Below are 10231 nucleotides of genomic sequence, written 5' to 3'. Positions count from 1 at the left end.
TTCTTGCCCTTTGTGCTGTTGTCTGTGCCCAATAATGTTTGTATCCTGTTTTGTGTTGCTACCATGTTGTGCTGCTGACATGTTGTTGTCATCTTGCTACCATGCTGTGTTGTCATGTGTTGCTGCCTTGCTATGTTGTTGTCTTAGGTCTCTCTTTATGTGGTGTTGTGTTGGCTTTCTTGTTTGATGTGTGTTTTGTCCTATATTTTTATTTTAAATTTGTATTTTCAATCCCAGCCCTGGTCCCGACAGGAGCCTTTTGGCTTTCTATAGGACGTAATTGTAAATAAGAATTTGTTCTTAACAGACTTGCCTGGTTAAAATCAAATCAAATCAAATGTATTTATATAGCCCTTCGTACATCAGCTGATATCTCAAAGTGCTGTACAGAAACCCAGCCTAAAACCCCAAACAGCAAGAAATGCAGGTGTAGAAGCACGGTGGCTAGGAAAAACTCCCTAGAAAGGCCAATACCTAGAAAGAAACCTAGAGAGGAACCAGGCTATGTGGGGTGGCCAGTCCTCCTCTGGCTGTGCCGGGTGGAGATTATAACATAACATGGCCAAGATGTTCAAATGTTCATAAATGACCAGCATGGTCGAATAATAATAAGGCAGAACAGTTGAAACTGGAGCAGCAGCACAGTCAGGTGGAAGTTGAAACTGGAGCAGCAGCATGGCCAGGTGGACTGGGGACAGCAAGGAGTCATCATGTCAGGTAGTCCTGGGGCATGGTCCTAGGGCTCAGGTCAGTTGAAACTGGAACAGCAGCATGGCCAGGTGGACTGGGGACAGCAAGGAGTCATCATGTCAGGTAGTCCTGGGGCATGGTCCTAGGGCTCAGGTCAGTTGAAACTGGAACAGCAGCATGGCCAGGTGGACTGGGGACAGAAAGGAGTCATCATGTCAGGTAGTCCTGGGGCATGGTCCTATAGGGCTCAGGTCCTCCGAGAGAGAGAAACAAAGAGAGAAGGAGAGAATTAGAGAACGCACACTTAGATTCACACAGGACACCGAATAGGACAGGAGAAGTACTCCAGATATAACAAACTGACCCCAGCCCCCCGACACATAAACTACTGCAGCATAAATACTGGAGGCTGAGACAAAACAAAACAAAAATATAATACTTCTGAATGACACTTCCGGTCATGGCGGGAAATACTGGTTTACCTGGGAGGATTGACTTATTCTCAGACAGGAACATTTGTAAAATACCTGGAAAATATTAAACCCTACCTGTAATCACAACACCATAACAAGGTGGTCAGATATATTATACCGTAGTATATTTATTTGCATTGAGACAAAAAGCTCAAATTGCAGTTATGTTATGCTATGTATAAGTCGCCCCCCCCCCCCCCCCCCCATTAATAGCAATGCTGTTAATGACATAAGAAACTCAATTAACTGTGAAGCAATATGATGATGCAAGGAGGCTCAAATTCGGACCCTAATTGGGAATCTTCACAGTTGACTTTAAATGATGCCCCTCCCCGTCTTTATCATCTACAGCTGTATCAAACCGGGTCTGAAACAACAATCTGAAACTTTGACTCCACAGTTTAAAACGTAGATATAGGCTAGAATAGAATACACAAACGTATTTGCATGTGAAGTGTCTATCGTTCCGTATTTCCAGCAAGAATTCTAGCAAATTTTGGATGAAAGTATGAAAGAAAACCAAAGTCACTCCGTCTGAATACCGACACCTCTATTGGAGCGCGCAGTGTCTTGAGCTTTTCTGTGTTCGCTGTGACGTTAGTTACCTCCTGGCAGCCAGCAAGTCACTACCGGAGCGGAGCCGCTTGAAAGATGCACAAGTAACCAAGTAGGGAAAGACAGACAGGGGAACACTCCCATTACCGGACACGTTAGCTGTAAAAACGAATATTTTCCTCTGTCAGAGCGGAAGAGTAGAATAGATTCTTACCCCGGAGCTGGGGGTTACGTTCGCGATACTCTCCCGCAATGGAAAGACTTTTAACTTGTCTCATTGCTGCGGGAAGCTTATTCCTTACAGTTCGAGGAGAAGTATTCAAAGGTAAGGCTCGTCATTTATTGTGTATTTTGTTTGTTGTGCAAAGACCTATTAATTTGAAGTAGCCTGATCTAGTAGGCTATAACGGGTGCGTCGCGCTCTCTGTAGAAGAACGCATTCCGAAGTTGTCTGGAGGGCAGTCCAGTGTCTGTATCAACCTAATACTACAAGTTTTCTGCCGAAGAGCCTGTGTATGTTACTTAGGCTACAATTTCATTGTTTTCCAGGAAAATTAGCTTATGGAGAGTTTGTATATGGTTGTTTTAATGTCCCCTTGTCCATCAGTAAATAGATCTGTTCAGGTAGTTCAAACAGACCGATGTGCCCCAGCCCAGCTCATTTGAAACTTTTATAATGTAGTCAGCACTGTGGTACGCTCTTTGACCAAATACAGTGTAGCAGAATGTCGAGATTCTCTTCCATTTTGGATTGTGGCTGGAGAATAATTTGGAAATTATTTCTATCATCCATAACCACTATAGTTGTTGAAGAGTTCAATGCGCTACTTTGTATATATATTTTTCTGATGCGGTCAATTTCACGTCGGTTTCAAGTTGTCAGACTGACACCGACTTCTCTGAAAAGTTAGGACATCTTTGAAGACCTTATCAAAGCAAACCGTTACTTTTTATATATGCTAATCTATTTTAAGCAATCGAAGTCTAATAACTTAACTTCCTATTTCTGCTTCTTGTTATAGACTGTCATTTAGCGTAGAATACCTATATTGTAGTGTCACTGCATATTGGCAACATGCCACAGTGAAGGGCTTGGCAGTTGTGGAGAGCTATATCTTATGGATTGTTATACAGATGCTTTGGTATGATCTAGATTGATTGTGTTTGATTGTGGCTCATCTGAACTTCATTGGAAGCATGTAACTATGTATTTTATGATGTCTAGTTTAATAAACACATTTAAAATATATAAGTCATTTAAGAACAAATTGTTATTTACAATGAAGGCCTACCCCGGCCAAACTCGGGCGATGCTGGGCCAATTGTGCACCACCCTATGGGACTCCAAATCGTGACCAGATGTGATACAGCCTGGATTCGAACCAGGGAGTGGAGTGACATCGACATAAAATGCTTTCGACCACTGCGCCACTCGGGACAGCATTAAAACATATTTTGTATTAATGTTGTGCTATTAAAGTACATTTCTTGCCATTCTACACTTTTTACCATGGGTGAGAGAGAAATGTGGTGTTTTTATAGCTATTTTCCTACAATTCTAGATAGTTTCTCATATGCTATCTAAGGGGGGCCTCCCAACGCCACCCCATAAAACAAACAAACAATTATTTGGTTAGAAGCCCCCTGGAGGTTGTGGGCTCTGGGGCATGTGCCCTGCATGCCTGTTAGGTAATCCGGCCCCGATCCCACATGTTAAGCATTGGTGTATTGTCTTTAGTTTTACATGGGAGAATGATGATGGTTGTTTAGTTCAATGTAATGAAAAGTGTTTTAGGTATTTGTCTGAAGAATTACATTTTAGCAAATACATTGGTTGGTGCATTTTGCTTTCTTAGTCAAACATCTCTGAATGTGTTTAGCTGATTTTCCCCTAATGTATTATGCAAACTAACTGGCCTATTTACTCGAGTCTTTATGAAGTTGAATTTAAACAACTTTATATGGGGCTATACAAAGTTGTTGAAATGTTAAAGTAGACTAAATAAAATCTTGAATAGGAGCAATTGAAGGAAGATCTCACTCACATTTGTATTCTAATTGAATGAGCCAGACACATCTATTATTGTAATTGTTTCCATGCAAAAATTACAATTTCATGTAATAAAAATGCACTTTTAGACAAATAGCACTGTCTACATCAGTAACCAATGTGTTTTTCCCCAGTTGTTCTGCATGTAAGTAGCCTTCCTACTAGATTCTTGAATAGATGTGGGACTGTGAAACTGTCCCTCTCTCTGCCTCTCAATGCCTTTATGTGTAATGCCTGATGGTGGCAGCATCGTACATACAGAACCTTCCACACAAGGGGATCTCTTGAGACTCAGGATTTGGTCCACAACCTCATCCAATAACTTTTTCCTCCGCCACCAATATAAAAAAACACAAACAGGCAAATATTTGCTAAACAAATTATTTCTAATAGAATGTAAATAACTATTTTGTTTTACTTGCCAATCAGGGAGTAACAAAGCAGTGATGGAATTACACATGCAAATTAAGAGCCTTTTTATTTAATGTAAAAATGATTGCTAACAAACTAATTAAAAAGTGGCTGCAGTTGTTGTTCTCCCAAAATGTTCAGTAGTTACAATCACATTGCCTGCATGCATTCCTGATCCTTGGTGGCATCCATGCAAGGAGATATTAATTTAAGGCTGTTGCATTGCAATTCCCTGCTTGCATCACTCAAGTTAGTTGTCTATGGGAAGTTAGACATAGGCTACCACACTTCACTTTTGTAGAAGCCCATACACATGCGCTGAATGATACACGGTAGGTATGGGAGATCAGGCTATAGTACATGTCAATCAAGGCAAACATCATCAAGATGAGTACAGCGTTGCTGTAAGTAGGGCTAAATTCTTATGAGATGAACATGATCGTTTGTAGCCTTTGCTCAGCTGAGCCTTGTGTCTGGACACCGCACAGGGCCTGGCTGGAGTGACCCTAATGCATTCTGGATTGCGTTATTGTGTCTTGTGTGACCATGAAACCCAGGATATCCTCTGGCTGTCCCAGATGGTCTGATGATCTCCCTGCACTGTTTCTTCCGTCCATTCACTGCTATAACTATCTATATTTTGAATGTGCCGAGCTGCAGACCTTTAGTATACGCAGCATAATGCTCATAGTTCTTCTTCCTTGGACCTGGCCACACAGCCTTTCTGTGGACCGTTGCTGTCTCTCGCCTCTTTTCAACTATCCACTTTAAAATGATTTGTCTTTAAGACAGACTCCCAGCACACGAAGTATAACCAGTCAAGTAGCTCTCTATAGAAACTGTAGTAGAGTTAGTGGTTGGTCACATACAGCTCAGCAGAGCTCCATCTGTCTGGGCTATCTGCACCAGTGGAGAATGAAATTAAAATCTCCACAGCCATCCCAAGATGGAATAGTTGCCCTCATAATGATAATAACACACCGTAAGTAATTAACTGTTATTATTAATGTCCACTATTGTGTTTCTGTCTCATACATACCCAGCTCTTTTGACACAAAGAAAGTCTTCCATGAAATTGCAAGGTGGTACCTTGCAATTTCACTGGCCGGCCCCTTGCCCCCCCCCCCCCTACTCACTGCAGAAAACTGAACAAGTTCAGGCAGTGCTTTCTCGTTTAACTCGGTTCTTCCGTTTTGTGCCTAATGAACACTACCCTAGTAGAAGTGAGGTGTCTTTATTTTTATTTATTTTATTTTATTTTACCTTTATTTAACCAGGTAGGCAAGTTGAGAACAAGTTCTCATTTACAATTGCGACCTGGCCAAGATAAAGCAAAGCAGTTCGACAGATAAAACGACACAGAGTTACACATGGAGTAAAAACAAACATACAGTCAATAATGCAGTATAAACAAGTCTATATACAATGTGAGCAAATGAGGTGAGAAGGGAGGTAAAGGCAAAAAAAGGCCATGATGGCAAAGTAAATACAATATAGCAAGTAAAATACTGGAATGGTAGTTTTGCAATGGAAGAATGTGCAAAGTAGAAATAAAAAAATAATGGGGTGCAAAGGAGCAAAATAAATAAATAAATAAAAATTAAATACAGTTGGGAAAGAGGTAGTTGTTTGGGCTAAATTTTAGGTGGGCTATGTACAGGTGCAGTAATCTGTGAGCTGCTCTGACAGTTGGTGCTTAAAGCTAGTGAGGGAGATAAGTGTTTCCAGTTTCAGAGATTTTTGTAGTTCGTTCCAGTCATTGGCAGCAGAGAACTGGAAGGAGAGGCGGCCAAAGAAAGAATTGGTTTTGGGGGTGACTAGAGAGATATACCTGCTGGAGCGTGTGCTACAGGTGGGAGATGCTATGGTGACCAGCGAGCTGAGATAAGGGGGGACTTTACCTAGCAGGGTCTTGTAGATGACATGGAGCCAGTGGGTTTGGCGACGAGTATGAAGCGAGGGCCAGCCAACGAGAGCGTACAGGTCGCAATGGTGGGTAGTATATGGGGCTTTGGTGATAAAACGGATTGCACTGTGATAGACTGCATCCAATTTGTTGAGTAGGGTATTGGAGGCTATTTTGTAAATGACATCGCCAAAGTCGAGGATTGGTAGGATGGTCAGTTTTACAAGGGTATGTTTGGCAGCATGAGTGAAGGATGCTTTGTTGCGAAATAGGAAGCCAATTCTAGATTTAACTTTGGATTGGAGATGTTTGATATGGGTCTGGAAGGAGAGTTTACAGTCTAACCAGACACCTAAGTATTTGTAGTTGTCCACGTATTCTAAGTCAGAGCCGTCCAGAGTAGTGATGTTGGACAGGCGGGTAGGTGCAGGTAGCGATCGGTTGAAGAGCATGCATTTAGTTTTACTTGTATTTAAGAGCAATTGGAGGCCACGGAAGGAGAGTTGTATGGCATTGAAGCTTGCCTGGAGGGTTGTTAACACAGTGTCCAAAGAAGGGCCGGAAGTATACAGAATGGTGTCGTCTGCGTAGAGGTGGATCAGGGACTCACCAGCAGCAAGAGCGACCTCATTGATGTATACAGAGAAGAGAGTCGGTCCAAGAATTGAACCCTGTGGCACCCCCATAGAGACTGCCAGAGGTCCGGACAGCAGACCCTCCGACTTGACACACTGAACTCTATCAGAGAAGTAGTTGGTGAACCAGGCGAGGCAATCATTTGAGAAACCAAGGCTGTCGAGTCTGCCGATGAGGATATGGTGATTGACAGAGTCGAAAGCCTTGGCCAGATCAATGAATACGGCTGCACAGTAATGTTTCTTATCGATGGCGGTTAAGATATCGTTTAGGACCTTGAGCGTGGCTGAGGTGCACCCATGACCAGCTCTGAAACCAGATTGCATAGCAGAGAAGGTATGGTGAGATTCGAAATGGTCGGTAATCTGTTTGTTGACTTGGCTTTCGAAGACCTTAGAAAGGCACGGTAGGATAGATATAGGTCTGTAGCAGTTTGGGTCAAGAGTGTCCCCCCCTTTGAAGAGGGGGATGACCGCAGCTGCTTTCCAATCTTTGGGAATCTCAGACGACACGAAAGAGAGGTTGAACAGGCTAGTAATAGGGGTGGCAACAATTTCGGCAGATAATTTTAGAAAGAAAGGGTCCAGATTGTCTAGCCCGGCTGATTTGTAGGGGTCCAGATTTTGCAGCTCTTTCAGAACATCAGCTGAATGGATTTGGGAGAAGGAGAAATGGGGAAGGCTTGGGCGAGTTGCTGTTGGGGGTGCAGTGCTGTTGTCCGGGGTAGGAGTAGCCAGGTGGAAAGCATGGCCAGCCGTAGAAAAATGCTTATTGAAATTCTCAAATTCTTTTTATGCTCAGGCCAGGGAGGGCAAGGGGCCGGCCAGTGTTTTGGTTTAAAGTAATTGTGTACAGACAGTATAATTACCCATTTAGATGTGACTCTGAAAGAGATGCTGAGCAAACAGGACCCTCTTTAATTAAACTCGGCCCTTCTGGAGGGGGGGGGGGGTACAGCCGGACACACAGGGAAATGGGCAGGAAAACCCATGAATCAGCCAGCATGCCCATACAGTGAGGGCAATAGAGGCCAGGTGGTCCAGTCAGCGATTTGCACTGCATACCCGTCAGGTTTAATGAACTGCTGAGATTAAAAGAAGCTCTCGCATGATTTACGTATTCATAATTCCTGATGGATAATGGGGTTTACTGAATTTCGCTAGAGGCCTTTGTAGGTGACTGAGTCAGTCTAGGCGCTCAGAAAACCGGCTAATTAATTCACCAAGGACCAACCCTGCCCCACTTCCAAGCCATCAGTACAGGGCTGCTACTGTTACTAGGATGTTGTTACTTAGGGGATAGGCTGTTTTTTTGTTCCTGCTTCCTTGCATGTTGTTTTTCTGGAAGGGGAACCAGGTTACAGGAAGGGGGGCAGGTGAGTAGCCCACACTGCTGCAGCTCCTCCCTCCTCCTCTCCCAGTCTCTCTGCCTTGGATATATGAGTATGACCGCAGGCAAATCTCTCCATTACTGTCATCCTGCATCTGTGGCACTGTGGAGTCGTCATTACGGGTCATTAACAGTATGGGGCCACGGTGTTCTTCTCAGGCATGAGAGGAGTTAATTTTCCTCTGATCTAATAGGAACGACAATGACTTTCAGTCACAAAAGGAAGTTTGCGAAATGCACCCCCCCCCCCCCTTACCTGCCCAGAGGTTTTCTAAAGGAAATGGGGCCCACCTCTGATTTAGCATGGCCTAAACATCAGGTAATGATTCAGTATAGGGTATCGGCATAGTTTGTCTACTGCTGCGATATCCTTGGATCCCCCTGAACCCTCCCATGAAGCCATTTTATTTCTCAGGTGTGTTTGTTTCCAAACCATGATGCCCAGTGCTAATCCCTGTCACTTATTTCTGTCTCTGCTCAATGTGGAAGGTATATATATTTGCATGGACCATGTAGTGCCAAATATATATATTTTTAATGACTTTATAATTATTTCCCTCACTTCTCGCTCATGCCACTGTTATTTATTGTAAAGCAAGCAGAAGGGCCGTTTTTGAATGGATCTTTATTAGTCCCATTAATTGGGGATGTTGAAAGGGGCAACACTGCGTACGCGCTGGTCTTTAGCTCTGCGGCATGATTAACTGTTTGGCTGTTGATTTTAAATTTGCGGCTTTCTGGAGTCTGAAGTCCGCCCTATTAGTGATAGTTTGTTACATTCATCATCCCCTCTGTCCAGGGTTCTGTCCATGTCAGAAAGGCTTAATGAGGCATCTCAACAACAGTAAAGAGTCAGCGATTTAGTGAGACTGATGGAACAAAATAGCCAAGCTGTGTGTGTGTGGCCTTCATGGTTTACCCTAGATATTCATCTTGCAATATTTTTTTCTGAAATTTTTTCTGTAAATATCACATTCTGCTCCATGTTGCCTTTATTTGAGAATCTTAGTGCCTTCTGCCACAGCGCAGCCTCCTTGAAGCGTTCCATCTCTTTGTCCTGGTGTCAAACATAAATCATATGACTTTAAAATTTCACAGACTGGTCTCTCGGCCTTCTTAAGCCAATTTAGGTTTACCCAGTTTTGAGATGAGTGCCATGACCCTGACCAGGGCAAGACGGGCTCAAGGAGGAACATTTGAATGGTAATAATTGTCCCGTCAGTGTGTGGTCTCATTGAAACTGTCATCTCTCTGGGACCCACTGGAAACACAGACCGGGTCTGGAAGCAGCAACAGCTCTTGTAGAAGCTCTGTCCACGTGGTGTTAAAATCTGTTGGATCTTTACAGGAGGTTTTAGGGCTTAGTGTGAAAATATTTTGATTTGTTTAACACTTTGTTTTTGTTTCTAGATGATTCCATGTGTTATTTCCTAGTTTTCATATCTTCACTATTATTCTACGATGTTGAAAATAGTAACATTTTAAAAGAAAAACCCTTGAATGTGTAGGTGTGTCCAAACGTTTGACTGTGTCTTAAAGAAGAAACAGCTCCTATGAGAAGCAGTCAAAGCTCTGCTACTACTTACGATTTGTTTTAAGGCTGATCTTAAAGACACGCTAAACCACTGTCGGCCTGCATGTCTTCAAGTGGTCAGAGAACTTCTACAAATAAGATTTAGCAGGAGTTTAAAAACTGTAGCACGATAGGGAAGAGGCGTTTTGACAAATGCCACAAGCGGAACATTGAGGTAAGAGTGTGCAAGTACATTCAGCAAGATCTTAGAGGGATTCATTGATAAGGAGGGTCATCGGCCCACTGTACTAAATAATGTTGTCGCACACAAACCGCCCTAATCCCATGGCCAGCCGGGCCTGTCTCAACACATGATGGACTGATATTAAGAGGCCCATATTAAATCCAGACCAGCACATTACAATAAGCCACTGGATACTGTTTAAGAATACACCCGGCAACCAGACATCTCTCCACAGGTCAGAGGAATTAATGTCTCCTAAATTATAATCTCAGTCGTGGGCACCAAAAAAAAACTCTCCTCAGTCGTAGCCTCCTCACCGAAGGATTCTAATGAATTAACATTGTGTTTTAAGATGCAGATTTAA

The 10231-nt window shown here is 43.0% G+C and overlaps 1 protein-coding gene across 7 annotated transcripts in view; it reads left to right on the top strand.

The window, feature by feature from the left end:
- Positions 1-1509: 1509 nt before the first annotated feature.
- LOC109909808 (receptor-type tyrosine-protein phosphatase mu) overlaps positions 1510-10231 on the top strand; it is a 309073-nt gene continuing 300351 nt past the window's right edge. For 5 of the 7 annotated variants that reach the window (XM_031796761.1, XM_031796763.1, XM_031796759.1 and 2 more), the window contains exon 1: positions 1511-2043. In XM_031796761.1, coding sequence (XP_031652621.1) covers positions 1971-2043 — 73 coding nt within the window. In that variant the 5' untranslated portion in view covers positions 1511-1970. Of the gene's footprint in view, positions 2044-10231 lie in introns of all 7 variants that reach the window. The other 2 variants (XM_031796756.1, XM_031796758.1) reach the window with 1 other exon arrangement.

This window comes from Oncorhynchus kisutch, linkage group LG18, assembly GCF_002021735.2.
Source record: "Oncorhynchus kisutch isolate 150728-3 linkage group LG18, Okis_V2, whole genome shotgun sequence".
NCBI classification, from domain to species: Eukaryota; Metazoa; Chordata; class Actinopteri; order Salmoniformes; family Salmonidae; genus Oncorhynchus; species Oncorhynchus kisutch.
Note: the sequence above shows the minus strand (reverse complement) of the source record. Positions and strands in the feature narration are given on the sequence as shown.